This window comes from Sorex araneus, chromosome 8 (genome assembly GCF_027595985.1).
Source record: "Sorex araneus isolate mSorAra2 chromosome 8, mSorAra2.pri, whole genome shotgun sequence".
NCBI classification, from domain to species: domain Eukaryota; kingdom Metazoa; phylum Chordata; class Mammalia; order Eulipotyphla; family Soricidae; genus Sorex; species Sorex araneus.
The window spans coordinates 50,079,801-50,102,511 of NC_073309.1; the positions used below are offsets into that span (position 1 = coordinate 50,079,801).

Below are 22,711 nucleotides of genomic sequence, written 5' to 3' on the forward strand. Positions count from 1 at the left end.
CATCACTCAGAGTCGGCCAAGGGTCAGATTTAATGTCCCCAACCGCGGGCTCTCGGGCCAGTGCTTGCAGTCCTGCAGCTCACTCCGGGGGTGGGCGTCCCCCATCGTCTGGGTCCTCCTCGATGGCTGTCCCGTCGTCCTCGGGTACCAGTTCCACGTCCAGCTCCAGCTGGCCCATGTAGAGGCCCACGGCGCAGGCCCAGAGCAGGCCGGCGGCCAGCACGGCGGCCACGCCCACCGCCGCGCCTCCCAGAGACAGCTGCATGGGCCCGCGCAGCGCCGCCAGGCCCACCACGTATGAGGTGCCACCCCATGCCACACACAGGCCACCCAGCAAGAAGAAGCCTGTGAAAGAGGGCAGGGCACTGGCATCAGGGGGCAGAGGGCAGAGTGGGGCGGGCCCAAGGCAGGAGGCACCAGCTGTGACGGGGTATCGCAGGTTGGCAGGTTGGGGCTGGGGATCCAGGATCAGAGGAAGGGCGGAGGTCGGAAAGGCTGGATGAGGACCCCACCATGCCCTTGGCCCCCTTAGCGCCCAGGCGGGGATGTGGGGGAGACGGCACAAGTGAGGGGCAGATGAGAGCATGCGGACTGAGCAGGGAGAGGGGTACTGGGCTCACGCCCTCGTGGGGCGCCTGTGCTCACCGTACGCGGCTTCCCGACCCATGTCACTCTGCATGAAGGAAATGACCCCAATGCCCGACGCCAGGAGGCCATTGCGGAACCAGGAGAGAAAAGCTGGAGGGGGAGGGGCCGGGGCGTGCAGGTCAGGAGCCGGAAGCTTTTCCTCATACCCCAAGTCTCCAACTCTTCCCAAGGGCGCCCACCTTGCCCCGCTCTGCCCTAAACCCGTCAGTACGGAAGTCATGCAAGTCTGAAGAACTGATGAATCTAGGCCCCAAAATGCAGGACCAAAATCTGAGGACGGGGCCAGAGTGCTGGTAAGGCATTTGCACACGCCGCACCAAGGTTTGTTCCCAGGCATCCCATAGGGCCCCTGAGCACCACCAGGAGTGATCCCTGAGCAGCCCTGAGCATTGCCAGGTGTGGCCCAAAAACAAAATAAAATCTGAGGACGGGAAGATAACCCCCACAAACACCAGAGGCCAGCTTGGTGGACCCCCCCTCCCCACCTGTATAATCCCACGCAACACCCTCTTTAATTTATCTCGAAACCCATCATCTGATACCACCTTCTCCAAGTCACTGGACCCAAGGGCGTCCCTGAGGTGGCCCTATGGTACTGACTGGGTTATAGCCGCCAGGCCCCCACCTGCTCCCAGGGTATGGGCCCTTTCCACCCCCACCGCTGGCCTCAACGAGGCCCCGCCCTCTGGGGGGCTGGATCATCTGGCCCTCCAATTAGGCGCGAGCGTCTCTTCTATTGGCTGCTGCCCCGTCCAATGCGGAGCGGCCCCCTCCTCTTTGGGGATCCCCGCTCCCGCCTCCTGCAGAGAGGGGCGCCCGGTCCAGCCGGCCTGGCCCCTGCACCGCGCTCCCCCTGGCGGGCCACTTCGCGCGCGCTGAGCTCTCTTTGCAAGGATCTCCGATCGTTTGCACAAGGTCGCCTGTCCCGTCCGACCCTCCTGTCTGCGCCCCGCTGCCCCGACCCGCCGGATCCCGGGCCCCGCTTCGAGCAGGAGCCTCGAGGCCTCGCGCGCAGAGCTCGGCTGTCCGGAACGTGGGTCCCGGGACCCCCCGACCGGCCCCAGCCTCCGCCACAGACCTGTCTCATGCGCCTTCCGGAGGAGCCAGGCGTCGGCGCGGTCCAGCTCGGACACCGGTGGCGGCGTGGACCCAGAGCGCGGACTGTGGCCGGGGGCGAAGGAGCCCCGTGCGCCGCCGCTCCGGGGCCGCGGAGGCGGCAGCAGCGGCCCCCGGAAGCGGAGTCGGGCCAGGCGGGCGGCCCGTGCCCACCACCAGCCGCCTCCCATGGTTCGCACTACGGCCGCCGCGCCCGGGCCCTCCCCACCAGCCGCCCGTAGGCTGCACTTCCCGTCACTCAGGCTCCGCGCGCATCCATTGGTCCTTCCGGAGCCACTCAAGGGCACTGCGCACTGCCCATTGGTAAGAATAACGGTGGTTCCTGCCTCTCTCATCTATGCCGGTACTTCGAGTCCCGCCTCGTAACGCGGCTGAACTACGAGTACCATCGCGCATTGCCCCCAAGAAAAGGTCCATCTTCAGGAGGTTGCGGCATGTGGTCGCCTGGGACTTGTAGTTTTTACTTCTGTGCGTGCCTGGTGCTCCAATCCAGGTCCTCCTCCATGAGATGCACATTCTCCGTCACTGAGTTACATCTCTAACGAACTAAAGTAGTTTTAAATCCGATGTCCAAGAAAACAAAACTTTGCAAAATTGGGACCGGAGCAATAGTACCGTGGGTAGAGCATTTGCCATGCATCTGGCCACGCCGAGTTCGATTCCCCAGTATCCTAAATGGTACCTCCAGCAACACCAGCAGAAACTCCTGCTCAGAGGCAGGAGTAACCCTGAGCATCGCCGGGTGTGACCCAAAATGGGGGAAGGGGGGAAATCTGCAAAATCTAGAGGAGACAAGAATTAAACCTCACAATAAATCCTATCAACAAGTAATTTCTGCTAATTATGATTATTTATGATAATACTACTCGGTCTTTTTTCTGTGCAGCTATAAAAGAAGGCTGATGCAACAAAAAACCTGGGTTCCATCCCCTGCCTCACATGATCCCAGAACCAATAAGCAACCCATCGGGGGCTGGAGCAATAGCACAGCGGGTAGGGCATTTGCCTTGCACGCGGCCGACCCGGGTTCGATTCCCAGCATCCCATATGGTCCCCTGAGCACCGCCGGGAGTGGTTCCTGGGTTCCTGAGTGCAGAGCCAGGAGTAATCCCTGTGCATCGCCAGGTGTGACCCAAAAAGCAAACAAACAAACAAAAAAACAATAAGCACCCCATCTACGCAAAACTCTGTGGGCACCCCAAAGGGTGTCAAATCCACTGCAACAAAACAATTGTGGATTTTTTTTTACCTCAAATTTTGGGCCTCACACAGCAATGCTTCGGGGCTACTCTCAGCTCCTCTCATGGGGAGAAGGGTCCCTCCTGCTGGTACCTTGTGGAACTGGGGATAGATCCTGTTTCCTTGCCTAAACCTGCAGATCAGTCATTGAGCCTCAATGAAAAACATATTGTTTTTGGTTTTTGACCCACATCGGGACTCTGGAGACTATATGGGGTGCCAGAGACTGAACCCAGGTCAGCCCGTGTCTCATTTCTCCAGATTTTTTACCTGACGCTACCCAGCTGCCACAACCAAGGGTATGTGTTGTGGAGCAGGAAATTTCAGAATGTAGAAGGCAATTAGAGAAGTAGGGGTTGTGTTCCCCTGACTCCAGGGCGCCTGTCCTGTAAGTCTCCAACATTTGCACATTTTCTCGGGGTAACTGTTGAATCTGGTCCTTCTCCCACCTTCTGACTGGTTCCAGAGGCCTGTAGCTCAATCCACCACCTAAATAGCCCAGAATTTGGCAGGGCTCCCCAGAATCTGTTGTACCCAGAAAGACACATAAGATACATTTCCTGTTACATATTTTCCAGTCCAGCATGGCCAGGGAGAGGAGAAAAGCATGCCAAGCCCTTGGTAGTTGCAATTTGAAACACTTACAATTTCTCTACACAAGGGTCTTTTTTTTTTTTTTAAATAAGCAACTAACTTTTTATTTATTTATTTATTTAGCCCGGCAAGCTACTGAGAGTGTGGAGCCCGCACAGCAGACCCTGGCAAGCTACCCGTGCGTATTGGATATGCCAAAAACAGTAACAATAAGTCTCTCAATGAGAGACGTTACTGGTGCCTGCTTGAACAAATCGATGAGCAACGGGATTTATTTATTTATTTATTTATTTTGCTTTTTGGGTCATACCGGCGATGCACAGGGGTTACTCCTGGCTCATGCACTCAGGAATTACTCCTGGTCATGCTGGGGGACCATATGGGATGCTGGGAATCGAACCTGGGTTGGCCGCATGCAAGGCAAACGCCCTATACCTGCTGTGCTATTGCTCCAGCCCCTACACAAGGGTCTTTAGGAATAAAGTTTCTCCTTAACTCATCCAAGAGCCTTCCCCCTACTCCACTAGTCCCCCGTGTGCTGGGAGATGTAGCCAGGACCACCAAGAGCCCCACCCAAACTGAGCCATTCCACCACCTCATCCTTGGAAATCCTTTTTGTGCTTTCTTTTTTTCTTTCTTCTGTTTCTCTTTTGGCAGGGCCACATCCAGCCATGCTCAGGGCTTCCCTCTGGCTCTGCTCTCAGGAATCACTCCTGGTAGTGCTCAGGTTGGCCGCATGCAAGCCAAACTCCCTACCCCTGTGCTATCACTCCAGTCCCTTATGGTTGTCAGCTGCTCAGAGGGCGCTGGGAAGCCCCATTGCAAGGCCTGAGTTCGGACCATGATGCTGTTTGGTCCTAACAGTGATTTTCTTCCCAGAGCTTACAGTTGTATCAACTCCACAACTTAACAGTTGTTGAGCTCACAGCCTTATCTGGGTGAGTTAGTCCCTACGCTGCCTCCAAGCCATCGCCCTGCCCCACCAACACAGTGGGAGGTTTTCAAACATTTGCATTGTCAGATGTTTGTTGTCTTTTGTTTGTTTGCAGCCACACCCGGTCATGCTGCTCAGGTTTTACACCTGGTGCTGTGCTCTGGGAATCGCTCTGAAAGTGCTTTATCTGGGCATTGTCTCTCCACCCTGGGGTAACTACTGTGGATTAGGGCTGGATGTTTCTGTGTAAGGATGTTCTCACTCTTTGGACACACACAAATATACAAAGATCTATCCATGTGATTCACATTGTTACCAACTGAGTTAAAACAGACAACAACAACAACAAAAGCACCTCCTTGGGGCTGGAGCGACAGCACAGCAGGTAGGGCATTTGCCTCATGTGACCGGCCCAGGTTCAATTCCCAGCATCCCATATAGTCCCCTGAGCACCGCCAGGAGTGATTCCTGAGAGGATAAGCCAGGAGTAACCCCTGTGCATCTCCAGGTGTGACCCAAAACACAAACAAACAAACAAACAAACAAACAAACCTACCTTTCTTGATTTGAAAATGAGCTCAGGGGCCCAAAGCCGAAGTACAGAGGGAAAGGCATTTGCCCTGCCCTGCACCAGGCTGGCCCGTGTTCAATCCCCAGCATCCCATATGTTTCCCCAAGCGCCAGGTGTAATTCCTGAGTCCAATCCCTGAGCATCATTGAGTGTCCCACATCACCATGTGATTACCACGCCCCACCCCGCCCCCACCCCCGGCAAAAAAAAAGAAAAGAAAAACTGCAGCATTTATATTTTTTCTTTTTAATTACTAAGGCTGGATTGATAGTAATGCAGGTAGGTTGCCTTGAACACAGCAAGTTTGATCTGTGGATGACTTGCACACAGCAGACCCAGATTTGATCCCTGGCACCCCTTTTGGTCCCCTGAGCCATGCCAGCCAGGAAAGACCTCTGAGCACAGAGCCAAAGCCCTGCGCACTGCAGAGTGTGGACAAGAGACAAGGAAAGGAAAGGAAGCAAAGGAAAGGAAACTGAGAAACTAGAAGTGGGAGAGAGAGAGAGAGAGAGAGAGAGAGAGAGAGAGAGAGAGAGAGAGAGAGAGAGAGAGAGAGAGAGAGAGAGAGAGAGAGAGAGAGAGAGCGCTCAAAGAATGTGAACACAGGTTTTACATGCAGGAAGCCAGGGTTCAACCCTAGCACTGCCTGTCTCCCGAGCACTGCAGAGTTGGTCTCTGAGCACTGAAACACAGCCCCAGAGCACAATCAGATGTGGCACCAAAACAACAAAAATGGGAGGCCCCAAGATACCCCCAAGAATAACCAGAAACTTTTGAGGGGGTCAGGATACAGGGTAGGCCTGAGCCCCATCCCTGGGCCTACCCCACACTTTCATTATTCACTTACCCCACAGTTCTTTCCAAGAAAAGAATCACCTTGGAAATTGTGTGTGTTGTGAGTGAGTGAGTGTGTGTGTGTGTGTGTGTGTGTGTGTCTGTTTTAGGTCACATCCGGCAGCGGGTTACTCCTGGCTCTGTGCTCAGGAATCACTCCTGGCAGGCTCAGATTGAAGTCCCATTTTTGCTGAATAACAGATGTAATCATCTTTGATTTTCGCTTCCCCTCCCTCACAGAGGCAAGTGTTGTAATTCATACACACCTGTCTATTATAGCCTCTGGCCAGGACTCCAGTTTCTGGCCCAGATCTCAGATCTCTCAGGGCTTGGTGGTCGGAGGGCCCCTCATTCTCTCTTCTCCTCCCCCTGCAAACTCCTCGAACACAGCCTTTGAGGAGAGTAAGGCTCAAGGACTGAACCCCCGAGAGCGGGGCCAGGGCTGCAGAGCTCAGGGAGGGTGCTGACCTTCACGTGGCCGGCTCTAGTTCCATCCCTGGCAGCACAGAGATCCCCTAAGCCTCACTGGGAGTGGTCCCTGAGCGCAGAGCCAGGAGGGAGTTCTGAGCCCTTGCCGGGTGTCGCCCGACTGCATCCCTGAAAGTATAGCGAGGGCCCATACAGCTGACAGCACAGTTCCCTGGCTGGAGTCAGATTTGGGGATCTTGGCTCCACACTCTTGCACCCCTAATCCTTCCTTCACAGCCAGGCTGAAGGTACAAAATACAAATTCCTCTTCCTTCTTCTTGTTGGTTTCCTGACAATTTCGGCAGCAGAGAGGAAGCAGGAGGCAGTGAGGTCACCCCCAAGGCATGGGTGCCCTGAGGATGCGCTGCTGGGGAGGCCCCTGCTCCCAGCTTCTTTTCCCTTTGGTCATGCACTGAGGTCATCTCCCTCTCGTGTAAGGACCCAGGAAGTTTGGGGTTCTGGGAAGGGTGTCTGGGCAGGGTTCCCTGATTGGTCCTGGGATACTGACCCTTCTCAATCCCTGCTTCAAACCTCTCTGGCTTCCGAAGAGCAGGAGCATACGGGAGCTGACCTCATGACCACAGTGGGCCCTGAGGGCCAGATTCCTTTAACTGTGCGCCGTACGGGTCACACTTTGTCTTGGGGCCACATCTGGCAGTGACCAGGGCTTACTCCTGGCTCTGCACTTGGGAGATCAGAGGGCCTGGGGGGGACCCTATGTGGTGCCAGCAATGGAACTGGGATTGGCGGAGTGCCAGCCAGGCAAGCACCTTCCCCATCAGGCAACCTCGCCGGCCCCCACTTCTTTAAACTGAAAGGCTGATGGGTGGGTGCACCCCCGTTTTTTGTGTGGTTTTGAGACCATACCCAGCAGGACTCAGAAAACCAGGTGCTAGCAGTAATGAAATTCTGGGTTTCAACTTGCTAGGCACGCACTGCCAGTCACACCCGCAACTCGGTACTCCTCACCCGGCCCCCCTTCTTTGTGTCTGGGGGCCCATACTTTGCAGTGCTGGTGGCAGTGGTGGTGGAAGGAAGGGGGTGTCACTCGGAGCTCAGGAGTGTGTGGTGACTGAAGCTGCAGTTGAGCCTGGGACCCCGTCCCAGCCAGCCCTCCCTTTCCTCCAGTTCCAGCTGCAAAGCTGGCAGGGGGTATCAGACATCAGAATGGGGCTCAGTGTCCCAAGAGACCTGCAGCTATGAATAGGACATCGGTGATGCAGCCCTGAGGCTCAACCCCTGGCCCGTTGGCCCTGGCTTCCCCGCTGCAGGAGCTATGGAGGAGGTGAGGACAGACCTAGGCCTCTGTGGCTTCTCGCTATGGACCTGCAGCTTAGGGCCATGCCACGCCCTCTTGACCCAGGTGCAGTGAGACCAGCCTCAGTTGCCAGGAGTCTGCTCTCACCTCCCTCGTGTCAGGCCCCAGGGGATGGGAGTGGTGGTGGGTGGGGAAACGACAAACCCACCACGCCCCACTTTCCTTGTGATCCCCCGGCTAGAGCAGCTGGGGCCCAGCGCGAACGGAGAACACAGGCCTGCTAAAATAACTGCATCCTTTAATGGCAGTAATACGATTATTGGATTAAGAGAACATGGGGGAAAGGGCAGGCGAAGTTTCTGGAAGACGGGTGTGGAGTACAAAATGGGGGATGGGAATAGAGGCATGCGACAATCATTGTAAAAATACAGTACGTTATATACATATTTGCACCATCGACTCTTGACTCTGAATAGTATTTACACTTTTGTTACAATCCTGGTTAGAGAACATTTTTTTTTTCCTTTAAAAGCTCGGCCTGATGGCAAGTGAAACTTCGGGGTGAATTCATCGTTCCATGAGGTCCTTAGGCTGAATATTCCAAGAGGAAAGTTTCCAGCTTCTATTTCATCCACAAATTTCGATTTTATAAAAGCATTTTTTTTTCTATTACAAAAGGAAATTCCCCAAGGAGGGCAGAGAAAAGCCCACGGCGGTGCGGAGTCCTTGCCCAGGGGCCCCGCCCGGCGGTGCCCGGGACGCTGGCGGAATCTCGCCAATGATTGCTTATTACCACAACGGATACTGCCACGAACCAAGCCCCCCACCACGGGTGCTGCGCCCCCATGCCTGGAAACTTTGTTTTCCAGAGGGGGGGGACTGGTCTAGCAGCCTTGTTCACCTCCCATACTACCAAAAAAAGGGGGGGGCCTTGGCTGAGTCACCAGATTTCATTATTAGCAGGAGGAAGCGGGGCGTGGCACGGGGAAGGGGGAGAGGGAAAGAAGGGGACGGGGGAGACAGCCTGGCAAGTGCAAAGCAGCACCCCAGAACCTCTCCAGGGTTCTAGTTTGGAAGCAGGGGCTGAGGGCCTGGGCCAGGGGCCTGCTTCCTTCCCGGCTCAGCCGGACATGAGCAGGGTGGCGGCATTTGTGCCCTGCCCTCACTGCAGGGTCCCGGGCTCTCTTGGAGGGCCCAGCTGACCCGGCGCGTCCAACTCCAGTTCCCCTTTCTGAGGTGTCCACAGATTCTGCTCTGCGATGCTCCTTGAACCCCAGCGCCCACGGGTGAGGCAGATGGGCGCACACGCCACTTGGGGAGTGACCACCTCACACTCGGATCCTTGAGCAGTCCTGGGGGGCCTGGGGCGGCCACCCCACGGACAGCTAATACTGACAAGAACACACCCCCCAGTGGCTCCAGGCCCTGCACCCCGTGGAGAGCTCCAGAGCAGGCCGGGGTACAGGGTGAGGGAGGCCTGGGGGACACTTGGTGCAGGAGGGCCCCGTGCTCTGCTCACAGCTCCAAGTACCCAGGGGCTCTGTTGAGGCCCGGGCCGCGGCACTGACGGAACCAAGGTGATTCTATACAGTTTATGTCTCACAGAAAGAACTACTGGAAGAAGAGAAGAGTTAGAGAGAGAAGCACACGCCGCAACCCCCTGCCCCGCTCTGGCCGCGACCCTGAGAGGGGGTGCGGGCGGCGCCTGGGGCCCAACACTACTGGCAGAAGGGGGAGGCGGTGGGGTCGAAGCCTTTGAAAACATCCTTCAGGGACCCCGCGTCCTGCTCGCCCTCACGCGCCGGGCTGTTGCCTGCAAAAGGGCTGCCGGAGCCTGTCTTGGGCGCTTGTTTCACTGTCCCGAAGAGGGTGGGGACGGGCAGGTTGTGCACCCCGGGCTGCGGCGGGGCGCCCTCCGTGGGAGGGGTGCCGGTGCCGCCAGCAGGGGCTTTGGGCCGGGGCCTGTTGTAGCTGTTGTATCTGTCTGTGGCCGGGGTCGGGACTCCCTCCGGCCCGGCCTTGCCCGGCTCAGGCTGCTCCAGCGCAGACTTCCGCACGAAGGGGGGCTCCTTGGCCTTGCCACCGGGCCCGCCCCCGCTGCTGGCCACGCCCCCGCTGCCTGGGCCCTTGCCGTTGCCCTCGGGGCCCTTGGGCTGGGCCCCTGCATCTGCAGCTGGCTCCGGGGCCTTGCCACCCGAGTTGGGAGTCCTGGGGTCGTACAAGCTGATGCCACTCAGCACACTGCTCTGGCCACCCCCGCTACCCTGGCCCAGCCCCCCAGCCGCCAGCACGCGGGGGTCGTAGGGTGCGGTGGCCGGCGGGGAGCCCTCTCCGCTGGGGCTGCTGCCTGGAGACAGCGGGTCGGGGGGGCCGGGCTTGGTGGCCCTGGAGGCCGCGGCATCGCTGGCCTTCTGCAGCCGCGGGTCACTGGGGGCCTTCCGTACTCGTGGGTCACTGGGCTTGTCGCCAGGAGCGGAGGGGCCAGTGGCAGTGACAGTCTTGAGGATGCGGGAGAGGAGCTCAAAGTCGGGCAGGTTGGAGCCGGCCGCACTGGGGTCTGCAGAGGTGCCTGGGCGCTGCCGGGGGTTGGGGGGTCCCGAGGCGGAGCCGCGGTGCAGCCTGGGGTCCAGGGCTGGCATGGCCTGCAGGGCTGCAGGCACGGGCGGAACGGTGTCCTGCTTGGGGATAGGCAGGGGGATGAGGTCCTCGGGGTTCCAGAGCACAGTGCGGGCGAAGCTGGGCCTGCTCAGGGTCACGTCCTTCTTGATGTGGCTGAACTGCTGCAGCTGTGAGCGCGGGTCACGCAGCGGGTGCCCAGGCAGCGGGTCCAGGGGGATGTTGGCTGCCTTCTCCCGCAGGGCACGCTCCCCCTCCTCCTCCTCTGCGGGCACCACACCCGAGCCCTTGGCGCTGCTGGGGCCTGCAGGGCTGGAGTGAAGACCACTGCCGTCGGGCTTTGAGGCAGGCAAGGAACGCGCTAGCCGGGGGTCCGAGGGACCCGTGTCCCCAGGGCCTGGCCCGCTGGGGGTGTCTGCATGACGGGAGAGTCTGGGATCACGGCTGAGGCGAGGATCAGCCAGCCGGCTTCCGGAGGGATGGCCCTTCTGGAGACGGGGGTCTCCTAGCCCACTGCCGCTCAGCTCCCCGATGACGGCCTGGGGGCGGCCGGATGTCTGCTGCCGCAGGGTCTTCAGGATGGATGTGACGCTGCTCCCGCCCTCGTCCTCGTCACTCGAGTACCAGTTTCCTGCGTCACCTGTGGCAGAGCAGAGGGATGGAGGTAAGTGGCTCCCCAGAGCCTCACAGGCGGTCACGGGGTGTCCCGAGCGCCAGCTTGCCCCATGCTCCGGGCACGCAGGGCAGGGCATGCGTCAGGAGCCTGAGACACGCGAGACCCCAAGGCCCGGTCTGGGCGCCGCCGTTTGCGGGGGGGTCTCTGAGTGGCCCGGCTCTGCCCGAGGGACCAGTAAGAGACTCTCCACTGGCCCCAGTGCAACCTGTGGGGAGGAGGCGGCCCACTCCCATGGCCCCTACTTGCCCCCCAATTAGGGTGCATGCTCCAAGGCGGCTGGCCATAGAGCCATTCCTGTAGGTGGTACCAGCCATATCTGTCAGGGGCCTCCCGGAAAGTGCCTGGAGAACGGGGCACTGTGAGCGCTTCCTTCCATCCCAAGGACACGGTCAGCCCTAGCAGCCACTGTCTCCTCCAGGGAACAGCCCACCTCCCTTTCCTGGGGGCCAGGCCACCCCGCCAGCTCCTTGGCCACATGCAGCAGCCCCCACCGGCTGGGTCACGGTCACAGGCTCATTTCCGAGAGAAACCAGCCCTCATCATGGCCGGCCTCTCCCCTGCTGGGCGGGCGGTGGCCCAGCCCCCGACACGTGCCTTCCTCATTCTCCCGGTCCTGCTTGCTGCTCTCAGCCAGCCTCCTTGCTCTCTCCTCCTCCTCCTGCTGCTTCTGCTGGATCCTCAGGTACAGGGCCCTCTGAGCCGAGGGCAGGAAGTCGGGGACACCGGCGCCCGGCTTCGGCCGGCCTGGGGGCCCTCCCTCAGAGAAGCTGTCGGGCTCCAGAGGGTGCTCGGGGAAGAGGCGCTCCCCAGGCAGCTCTTCGTAGCGCCCGCAGTCCTCTGTGGCGGGAAGAAGCGGGGCGCGTGTCGGAGGGGCTCAGAGCGCCAGCTCCACCCCAGCCCTCACCTGCGTGCACTGCAGCCCGGTGGGATGCCACCCCCTCGGGTGCAGCCCTGACCATGGTCACCGTGAGATGAATGAGCCAGTGACGGCACAGGAGGGCACAGAGCCGGGCACAGCCGAGGCTCCGAGGGATGTGCAGAAACAGTTTTGCAGAGACAGACAGACACAGTGTGGGGGTCCCATTATCCCCACGCTGCACCTGGCAGCTGTGGGAACTGAAGCCCAGCTGGGAAAATGCGAGCTTATGGCACAGGCGGAAGGGCAAGTGACAATGACACAGACACTGCTCTCTGCCAGCCCACAGGCCCTCGGGCTTCCCTTCTAGGAGCAAAGGCAGAAATGCGCGCCCACCTGGGAGGCAGCTCGGGGCTTTCCCCACAGCACCTCCAAAGCAGAAGGCTGTCGGGTCTCCTGCTCTCATACACAGCCAAGCAGGGGAGGGAGGGGGTGACACTGTAGCTACTGGGGGGACTGTGACTGTTGGGGAGGGACAGCTGCCCTGTGGGCGATGGGGCTGGAGGGGGGAAGAATGTTGTACTTGGCCGCTGCACCATGTGCACAGCCAACATCCACATCAGGCTCGCTCAGATGTGGCTGGTGCCACAGAAGCAGAAACTAACGTAGACTTGTAGGGTCTAAAAAAGCCAAACAGGGCCAGAGAGACGCAGTGGTGCTGCGGTGCGTGCAAGTGCGGACCTGGTTCGATCCCGCACAGCAGAAGGGAGCAGAGCTCGGCATGGCCCCAAGAACCCTATTCCCGTCAGCTAGTAACAGCAGGCCCGGGCCCAGGAGAGCCATCTGCACAGCACAGGCCTCAGGCACGCTCTGGTCCCCGGCACCACGGCCATGGCCCTGTAGGCGGATGGAACCACATCACCCTGGACTCCTGCACTGAAGTGTTGACACCCATGGGAGCCTAGGACCCTCTGAGAGTCACTTGAGAGTGAACAAAAGGGCAAAATCTCCCAACGTCTCCTACACATGGAAGAAAGTCTCTGGGCAAGCCTGGAGGGCTCCCAGGACCCCCTGAACAGGGCCTCTAATATCCACTGACCTCTGACTGGGACCCTAGGCCTGGACACCCACCCCGTTGCCAAGCATGGACAAAGAGAGGCCTCAGCCCCCACGTGAAGCCCAGCACTGCCCCCTGCCCACCCCATGCTCACCCACCTCCCCTCTTCCCAGGTGACACCACAGCAGGCCAGAAGCCTCCGGGCTATCACTTGGGCCCTTCCGTCTCCACGTGGGCACTGGGTTGGACCCGTTCTCCCGCCCACCGGCCACATGGCTTTCCTGTCCCCAAGTAGCAGTGGGCACAACCCTGCCTCAGCAGCTTCCAGCCCTCACTCAGAGCCGCATGCACCTCACACCCAGGAACTGGTATGTGGATTCCGTCAAGGGGCCCAAGCCTGCAGCTCTGCCTGAACTGCCCCGAGTCTGTCACCAAGAAAGGAAGGGCAGAGAGGAAAACTGTTGGTCACGGGACAAGACAGGCTGACATTTGCCAGCAGGAACCTTCTAGAAAGAGGCTGCCCTGGCGAGGGCCCGCTAGCCACTCAGCCCAGCTGCTCCTGAGCCAGCAGTGCATGGGAGGCACGGACGGGGCATGTCAGAGGCAGCCTGCTTGAGCAGCCCGCTCCCCACAATGCTCTGCTGGGCGCGGGGTCCCCTCCCACGTACCTGCGTCTCCCAGGAGCCCAGGATCCATCTCCATGCCCTCCTGCTGCTGGTAGAAGTTCTCATAGAAGTTCTGGGCGGGCGGGATGGGGGGCATCATTCCCGCATGTGGGGAGTCTCCTGGCCCATACGGCATCATGGGGGGCCCTCCGGGTCCCATCGGTGGGCCGGGGTTCATGCCGGGGCCCATGGGCATGTCAGGGTGCATGTCGGGGTGCATGTCGGGGTGCATGTCGGGGAGCATGTCCGGGTGCATGTCGGGATGCATTGGGCCCATTGGTCCCGGAGGTCCCATGTTGGGCCCTGGGCCCATTGGCCCTGGGGGGCCACCACCGGGTCCAGGGAACCTAGGAGGAAACAATGCTTGTGAGAGGGCGTCCGTGAAGCCCCCGCGGGAAGCAGCACACAGCCCCTGGGCCCCGCACTCACCGCACACCCAGTTTCTCAGCCAGCTGGCCGGTGGGCCGCACCACGATCTCGAACAGGGACGGGATCTTCTTGTTGTACATGTCCTGCTGCTGCGGGGACAGCGGCTCGTGCACGGGCATCTGGGGGGGGCCCGGGGGCGGGGGTGGGGGAGGCGGGGGCGGCCCAGGGGGACCCTGCATGGGCCTGCCATTGGGCGAAGTGGGGGCTGGGGGTCCCGGGGGCCGAGGTGGGGTGGGCAGGAGGCCCACTCCGGGGGGTGGCTTGGGCAGAGGATTGATGCCCTGCTTCTTCAGCTCCTCCACCTCCTTCTCATCCTCGGCACCGGCTTCCGCGTCATCGGCCAGCATCTGCGGGGAAGGAGCACCGGGGAGTGACCACAGCCGGGAGGGGCCAGCCCGAGACCAAAGAAAGGGCAACACATGCCTTGTGTGCACTTGGGCCTCAAGCAACCTCCCCTGTCACCCACAGGCAGACGCAGTCCTGCATCACGTGATCTGCAACCAGCTCCCAGATCCCAATGCTCCCTTCCAAACCCCTGCCCTCTGCTGACTGCACTGGGACCTTTCACAGGAGTAAAATCTCGACATGAGCACAGCTAGGCATCTCCTCGGCAAACCCTGGGACCAGGGCCTGGGGAGGTGGGGACCCAGGGAGCCCTACATCCTGCCAGGGGCCCACTGTTCCTCCTTCTCCACTGAGGATGGAGGTGTGGGGGTGGAGATGGCCCCTCCTGGCAGGAGTCAGGCACCTTCTTTCATTCAGGGTAGGTCCAAGAGGACTGTGGCCTTGGCCAGGGTACATATATGATGAATCGGTAGCTTAGGGGCCAGAGTGACAGCACAGGGGGTAGGGCATTTGCCTTGCATGCAGCCAATCTAGGTTCAATCCCCAGCATTCCATATGAACCCCAAGCAGTGCCAGGAGAGATTCCTACGCACAGAGCCAGGAGTAACCCTGAGCACTGCTGGGTGTGACCCCCTCTCCCCCACTTAAAGGAGTGGTCTTCAGGGGAAAGCCTTGGTCCCAGGGCCATGGGTCTCCCAGCCCAGGTGGGCTCCACACGCGGCCAGCAGTACGGGGATGCAGGGGCAGGGGGCACTGCCACATGTGTGGCATCCAGCCTGAGAGGGCCTGAAGCTGGTCGGCTTGCCGGCCGCACTTCCTGCCTCCTCCAGGGTCCCAGCCCCAGCCCGGTTCTAGGGATGGGGCCTCTTCTAGGCCCTTCTCAACTCCAACCCCAGTCCCTGGCACAGAACAGCTGTCTGAACCTCCTGAGGGCTGTTGCCACATCCTGCCCACCTGCCCCATTCTCCCAGTGCCCCCTGCTCAGTTGCCTTGGTCACAGCTGCAACCTTGCCAGGTTCTTAAAAAGAAAGGAAGAGGCGGAAGCATGGTTATTCATTCGCCAGCAACAAACCAAAAACCATCCCCCAGCTTGAGCCAGCCACTGACAAGGCAGGTCTGGGGTGCTGTGTGGGGAGCAGTGCACTGTGTCCACTTAGCACAGCAGACGAGCATGAACACCAGGCCAACAGGCGCCCCCGATCCCCAATAGCCACCCAGAAGATTCCTGCTCCCGCACTGCAGCCAGGGGGCGCTGGCTTCTTCCTTGCAGGATGCCAAGACCCCCAGGTCCACCTGTCCTGGGCTCCCACTCCGACAGACCTCTGCCTGTGGCCTCTTCCCGAAACCCCGCCTAGAACCCAGTGCAGGAGTCCAGTGGATACAGCCCTTCTCCAGTTCGCCAGGCAACTCAGCCAGCACATGACCGGACGACGGAAGGACCCCAGGGCTTCCTGGGACAGGACAGCCATATGGGCGGGCAGGCCCAGATACTCACCAGGCCAAGGAAATACACTTGGAACAATTGGCCTGGGAGCTGACATATTAACTCCGGGGCCAGAGAGCAAACTGTGGGTTGGGCGCCCAGGGTACCTGCCTGCCCTCACCAGGCCCCCACTGGATGGACAAGTCAACCTGAGTACTGCTGGGAGGGGCTGCCCTCAAAAGTAACTTTCTTTAAAAATTCTGCCTGAAAGTAGAAACATTTGGGATGTCTACAGCTGACAGGAAATACACCGTTCAAGTGACCTACGGGAACACAACGCAGCTACACAGTGACCCACAGCAGAGTCCCCACAGGCCCACTGCACCCACTGAAAGGCTGAGATCCATCCTGCAGGACTCTGGGACAGCCCAGGGAGGAGGGGGCATGGGGCAGTCGGGGGACTTGAGGCAGGCACTGAAGTGTTGGGGGAGTTTGGCAGGGTGATGGGGGCATCTTGAGTCCCGGGGCAGCCAAAGATCCTGTGTTTATTAACACACGACAGGAATTTTAGGGAGGATCGAGGTTAAGAAAAATGGAAGGACAGATAAGAACATGGCTACAAACTACACCCGGATGCGCCACCAAATTAAGCCAATAACGTCAAAGCCAGTGGCCAGATCATGTGCAAACCACGCTCACGAGGGCACAAGAAGGAGGGGCTGGAGCGATAGCACAGCGGGTAGGACATTTGCCTTACACATAGCCAACCCGGGTTCGGTCCCCGGCATCCCATATGGTCCCCTGAGTAATACCAGGAGTAATTCCTGAGTGTAGAGCCAGGAGTAACCCCTGAGCATCGCTGGGTATGACCAAAAATAGCCAAAAATTAAAAAAAAAAAAAAAAAGAGGGCACAACACGCATGTGTCCAAATGCGGGCAGGAGCTAGCGACAGAGTGGGCTGGTGGTGCTGGTGCAGGGCCCGAAGGCCAGTCTGGGAGAGCTGACTGCTCCTCACTCTCACTCTGAGAAGACACTGCTCACCCCGGCAGGTGCATCCCCACCAGGATGGAAGGAAAGAAGTCACCGAAACGAGACGTGGGGAGAAGACCCCAGAGAAGGCTGACGTCTGCTCCCTAATAGCACCGCCATGGCCAACCAGGAGGCAGCAATTAGCTGACCAAGGCCTCCCTGAAGGCTCACTGGACCCTCCAAATACTATGCTGCGTTTGTAAGGTTAGCACTCATTCTCAGCCTACTGAGACTTTCACTTAAGAGACTGGCTTAAAATTACATGGGAGATAAAACTGATGCTTTCCGGGGCTGGAGCAATAGCATACAGCAACCCGGGTTCGATTCCCAGCATGGCATATAGTCCCTGAGCACTACCAGGAATGATCCCTGAGTGCAGAGCCAGGAGTAACCCCTGAGAAGAGTATTGCTGGGGTTACCAAAAAAACAAACAAAAAAAGTGTCTGTGGGGCTGGAGTGACAGTACAGTGCGGGGGTTGGGGGGTTGCTGCTAATCTTGCACACGGTTGACCTGGGTTCTATCCCTGCACCCCATATGGTTCCCCGAGCACTGCCAGGAATGACACCTGAGTGCAGAACCAGGAGTAACACTGAGCACGGCTAGGTATGGCCCAAAAGGGGGGGGGAGCTGTTTCAGTGCTTTTTGCTTGGGTGTGGGTGTACTCGGTGGGTGAAGCAAAAGCTGCTGTTGTCTATCTTTCCAAGGCCACCTGTGCTGCTCTAGTTGGCACAAGCGCAGACACAGCAGCCCCAGCAGGGGGCGGTCCTTGGCCTGGCAGTGCCCAGTTCCTCCTTCCCACACTAGGGGGCCCCATAGGACAGCAGCTTCTTCCCAGGGTCACGGTCCCCTAAGCTTTTTCCAGGAGTGGTCTCCAAGAGAAGATGTCCCCTCCCTGGCCATGGGTGGGTCACCAGGACAAGGCACTGAGGGCAAATCCCTGAAGTGGATGGCTGCAGGGCAGGCAGGCCTGGTCCCAACCTCTCACACTAACAGCCCCGTTCCCAGCTCCTCAGGGCAGCCCCCAAAGGGCAGGAAGGAAAGGGCCCACATTCCTCCCTCAGGCTGGGGAGCCCAACCCCTCAGGGAACTTCAGGAGCAACGTCAGCTGATGGGAGAGGAGTTCCAGGGTCCCCTGCCTTCCAGAGAATGCTCCTTGCTAAGCACAACCTCACCTGTACCTCTCCACAAGCGAGCAAAGGCCACAAAGGCTGACTGGGCCAAGAGATCACTACATGGTCAGTCCCCACCAGCATGGGCAGAAGTGATTCTAGCACAAAGCAGAGAGCAGCTCCTGACAAGACCCCGTCCCCCCTCCACAGTCTCTCTTATCTCTCCCTCTCTCTTTTTCTCGCCCCCTCCTCATCCCCCTCCCCGCCTCCATTTCTGGGACCAGCTCCCAGGAGAAGGAGCAGTCCACTGGCTGCGCCAGAGGGAGGCGCATGTGGCCACCCTTACCTTGTCCAGGAGCTCCCGAGTCTCCTCAGTCAGGGGCTCATGGGAGAACATGCAGTCATCGCCGTTGATGCAGTTCCCCGTTGTGTGGTACAGCTTGCACGGAAAGTCGCGTTCCCAGGAGTCAAGGCCAATGGTCAGCTCTGGGTTCCCCAGCCCGAGGGCAGTGCTCACTTCCTCCATTGGGGAGAGAAGGGGCAGAAGCCCAAAGCTGGGCTGGGGGGGGGGTCGCCTTCCACCCGCCTCCCACCAGGCCCCAGGTGCCGTGAGGGGCAGAGACATCTGGTGATTTGCCACAGGCAACGGCACATGGCAGTGGTCTGGAGTCTGTAACCTGTCCACGGGTCACCCATCCACGTGACAGGGAGGGGAAGGCTAGCGGGGATGAGATGGGAGGTGAAATGAGGGAGACCGTGCAGTGAGATGACAGATGCTGTCGTGGACACCATGGTGACCATACAGGTCCCAAAGGATATCATGCATGTAGGGGCAGTTCTCGGCCCTGGCGCAGAAGCCCGTGATGTAGAACTTGCACAGCTCCCGCTTCTTTGGTAGCTCGATATCGTGACTAAAATTACAGTGGTCACCCTGAAAGAGAAGCAGAGATGAGGTTGGGAGCAGCAGGGAGTCCTGCTGGGTGGGTGGCAAGTCAGCACTGCACCCCGCATCGGAGGAGCAGCAGTGAGGGGACAGTCCCCGGTGGCTTCCGAGATCCACCCACAGTGGCTTGAGACCCCCCCCAGAGTGGCCCCCAGCTGTGTCTCCCCACCCAGCTTTCCCCTCCCAACTTGCTGCAGGGCAGCAGCTCATCCCAAGCATTTCGAGCCCTGGTACAGCCCTGCTGTGCTCGGACACGTGTCCTGCTGAGACGCCAAGGGCCAGTCCCCCTCTAGCAAAGCAGGTGAAGGAGGTGAGGACAAAGCTCCCAGAGAGAGCCACACTGCCTGGTTTTCTGTTTTCAAAAGCCCCTGTGGAGGTTGGGAGATGTAGCACCTTGCACGAGAGGACCAGGTATGGTCCCCACACTCTGAATAAACAAGGTTCAAGGCCTATGAACTGATTGAAAATCTTCAGGAAAAAAACAAACAAAAAAGTCCAGGCCAGAGACATGGTACAGGAGGCAGAGTGCAGGCACAGCATGCTCCTGACCCAGACTGGAGCCCTGGCCTCACATGTTCCCCAACCCACAGCAGGAGTGATTCCTAAGCACAGAGCCAAAAGTAAGCCCTGAGCATCACCAGGTGTGCTCCTTTTTTTTTTTTTTTTTTTTTTGGGTCACACCCAGCAGTGCACAGGGGTTACCTCCTGGCTTTGCACTCAGGAGTTACTTCTGGCAGTGCTCAGGGGACCATATGGATGCTGGGAATCAAACCCGGGTTGACCGCGTGCAAGGCAAACGCCCTACCTGCTGTGCTATTGCTCCAGCCCCCAAGTGTGCTCCTCTTAGAAAAAAAAAAATCCCCCCCCAAACCAGGCAGGAGAGAGCTTAGTGAGCTGAGCACTGGGGCCCGGGCACTAGTCCAGCAGCGGTGGTGTTTGCCTTGTACACAGCCAACTGAATTCTGTGAGTTCCATCCCTGGCATCCCCAGGAGTGATTTCTGAGCACAGAGCCAGGAATAAGCCTGAGCACCGCCAGGTTGGCCCCAAAAACCAAATAAATTAATAAATAAATTTAAGAAATTTAAGAAAAAGAAAATAAACTGACTGTCCGATTGCTCTGAGGGGACAAAGCAATCGGACAGTCAGTTGAGTGCTTGCCTTGCATGTGGCCAACCCGGGTTTGATGCAAGGTATCCCATATGGTCCCCCCATGCACCGCAGGGCATACTTTCGGAGTGCAGAGTCAGGGGTAACCCCTGAGCATTGCTGGGTATAATTTTATTAAAAACCCAGAAAAGTAAAATAAAAATGCTGAGCACAGGTTTAGCATGCAAGAAGCCTGGGCTAAGTCCCAGCACTTCATGATCGCCAAGACCACCGAAAATGACCCCTGAGCACTGAGTGATGAGGAGCTTCTGCCTGCTGGCTGGGGGCTGTGCCCTTGGGCCTCGGCGCTCCCTCAGCCACTTACCCACGTGCACCGCCCTTCCACGAAGTACTTGCAGATGACTTTGCCCTTCTTGTCGGACTGCTGGTGGGGCTTGTCGTGGTCACTCCTCCGGTAGCTTCCACCATCCTGTGAGGGTCACGGAGTGTGTCGATGGGAGGGTAAGGGGCAGGGGGTGTCAGCAGCAGCAAGGCCCAGGGGAGCTGCGTGAGGGGCCCAGGAGGGGGAGGGAAGCCGGGAAGGAGGGAGGCAAGCAGACTCACGCCCATGTCCTCGTCGTAGAAGTCTTCATCATCGTTCACCCCGCCCTTGTTCAGCCCGCCGCGGCTTCCACCTCGACCTCGGCCCCGGCCCATCCCTTTCCCTCGACCTCGGGAACCCCGACCTCGGCCCCGACTCAGACCTGTAGAGAGATGGGCAGAGGTCAGCACAGGCCGGGTCTGCAGAGGTGCCCCCCCCCCCACACACACACAGGCCCGCCCATGCTCCCTGCCCACCTCGGCCTCGGCCATCCTTGGACCGGCGGTATTGGTTAAGCTCCTTGGAATATTCGTCGTAATCCTCGTCCCCCATAGGCTCCTCACCCTCGCCGTACTGGGATTCCAGGAAGGAAGAAGCAGCCAAGCATAACCCAAGGGCCCGGGAGAGGCGACCCAAGGCATACAGGGCAGGGCACCCCCTCACACATGGCATTCCGACAAGAGCAGGGGCAGGAAGGACTCGTAAGCTCCTCCGGGCCCCAGCGAGCATCTCTCCATCCTGAATGCGGAGCTGGCGCAGCAACCCAGGATCAACCCCAGATGAGGCCGCTCCTCCCAGACAGCAGGTCCCCATGTGCGCCAGACCCGAGCCAGCCCTCACCTCCACCCCTCCCCCACCCGTCCCTGTGGCCCCTCTCACCCCCGCTGGGCGGCCGCAGACCCTCACCTCCATCTCTTCGTCGTAGAAGTCGTCATCGTCCTCCGCATGGTCGCCGCCCACAGAGCCCCGGCCCCGGCCTCGACTGCCCCTGCCCATGCCTCGGCCGCGAGACCCTCCTCGGCTTCCTCGGCCCCGGTAGCCCCTGCCCCGGCCTCGGCTGCCTGCGTGGTGATGTGGAAAGTGAGTCAGCCTCCAGGAGCACCAGCAACGGACGCACACACACTGCCTCCCCCTGCCGGCTCAGCCCTCCTCCAGGAAGTCTTCCCTGCCATACTGGACACCCTACTTGTCCCCGAGTCCTTGGGATGGGGGTGAAAGAGTAGCCAGGACACATGCCTGCACCCCTCATTGCATGCTGAGAGCAGCTGCCCCCTGCTGGGGCCCTGCAGCAAGGCTGACTGATGGGGCGGATGGGCAGAAAGGGACTTTTAAGTGAACTGACTGCAGGCTGGGGTAAAGTGCTAACCACTGCTCCTTTCACTTGGGAAACACCAGAGTCCACACGGCCTACACTACATTTCTCCTGATGGTGCTGGCCTACACACCCCTGCAGAGCAACCACTCAGGGGACAGGGCCAGGAGGGTGCCAGGCTACGGTGGTCCAACCCCTGGCATGGCATATGGTGCCATTGTCCTCAAAACAGTATAAACAAGCAGGGATAGGAGTTGCTGACGGGGCAGGAGGTCCAGGCTAGATCCCCAGCCCTGCACCACCCGGAGACCCCTGAGCACAGGGCCAGGAGTAGCTTCCACAGCAGTATGGCCCCCACAACTACATAGAGTCGGAGCCACAGCGAAGCAGAGAGGGCACCTGCCTTTCACGGATCCGACCAAGTTTGATCCCAGGCCCCCGAGCCTGCTAAGAGTGATTCCTGAGAGCAGAGCCAGGAGTAAGCCCTGAGCATCTCTGGGCATGGCCCACAAACAAATAATAAAAAGGGAATGTTAAAATAAATAATTGGCAACTCAGAACAAGCAGGGTCTCTGGCTAAGTAAACTGCTCAATTGGGAGGTTCTGGAAGCTGTCAGGGTCCGGGCAGTCTTTGGCAGGGAAAGGTCCCAAGAGGCCCACCAAGATTGGGAATGCTGACCTCCCCCGCACCCTGAGGCTCAGAGGGGCCGTGGTCACGATCAGGCATGGGAACAGAGGCTGAGGGTTAGGGCAACCACTCCCTGACCTCTATCAATCTGCCAAGCACCCCTGCCCTCCAGCAGCCCCAGCGGTCACCTCGGCCCCGGCTGCTGCCCTCTTTGGAGCGCCGGTACTGGTTAAGCTCTTTGGTGAAGTCGTCGTAGTCCTCCTTGCCCAGGTCCTCCTCTTCCTCGCCCTCGTACTCGCCGTACTGCTCATTCTCGTAGTCCTCGTACATGCTGTAGCTCTTGCTATCCATCTTGGAGTAGGCCTTCTTGGGCAGGGGGGTGGTGTGAGACGGGGGGTACTGCTGGTGGGACTGAGTGGGAAAGGAAGTGAGCCAGCACAGAACCTAGGCGCCCGGTCCCCGAGAGGGCACCCGCCCCCCCGCTGCCCGA

At 59.3% G+C, this 22,711-nt stretch overlaps 2 protein-coding genes across 6 annotated transcripts in view; both read right to left on the minus strand.

Moving 5' to 3' along the window:
* Positions 1-12: 12 nt before the first annotated feature.
* TMEM160 (transmembrane protein 160) lies at positions 13-2,538 on the minus strand. Its single transcript, XM_004607708.2, has 3 exons — positions 1,727-2,538; positions 646-738; positions 13-345 (listed from the first exon to the last, which is right to left on the minus strand). The coding sequence occupies exons 1-3, from the start codon at positions 2,097-2,099 to the stop codon at positions 80-82; spliced, it is 732 nt and encodes a 243-aa protein (XP_004607765.2). The 5' UTR covers positions 2,100-2,538; the 3' UTR covers positions 13-79.
* Positions 2,539-7,943: 5,405 nt separating this feature from the next.
* The window catches only part of ZC3H4 (zinc finger CCCH-type containing 4), a 31,223-nt gene continuing 16,455 nt past the window's right edge, over positions 7,944-22,711 (minus strand). For all 5 annotated transcript variants that reach the window (XM_055145487.1, XM_055145492.1, XM_055145489.1 and 2 more), the window contains 11 exons: positions 22,410-22,632; positions 21,188-21,342; positions 20,758-20,854; positions 20,524-20,663; positions 20,285-20,389; positions 18,689-18,800; positions 18,216-18,325; positions 13,962-14,308; positions 13,536-13,879; positions 11,549-11,791; positions 7,944-10,918 (listed from right to left, as the gene is read on the minus strand). In XM_055145487.1, coding sequence (XP_055001462.1) covers positions 9,381-10,918; positions 11,549-11,791; positions 13,536-13,879; positions 13,962-14,308; positions 18,216-18,325; positions 18,689-18,800; positions 20,285-20,389; positions 20,524-20,663; positions 20,758-20,854; positions 21,188-21,342; positions 22,410-22,632 — 3,414 coding nt within the window. In that variant the 3' untranslated portion in view covers positions 7,944-9,380. The remainder of the gene's footprint in view (positions 10,919-11,548; positions 11,792-13,535; positions 13,880-13,961; positions 14,309-18,215; positions 18,326-18,688; positions 18,801-20,284; positions 20,390-20,523; positions 20,664-20,757; positions 20,855-21,187; positions 21,343-22,409; positions 22,633-22,711) is intronic.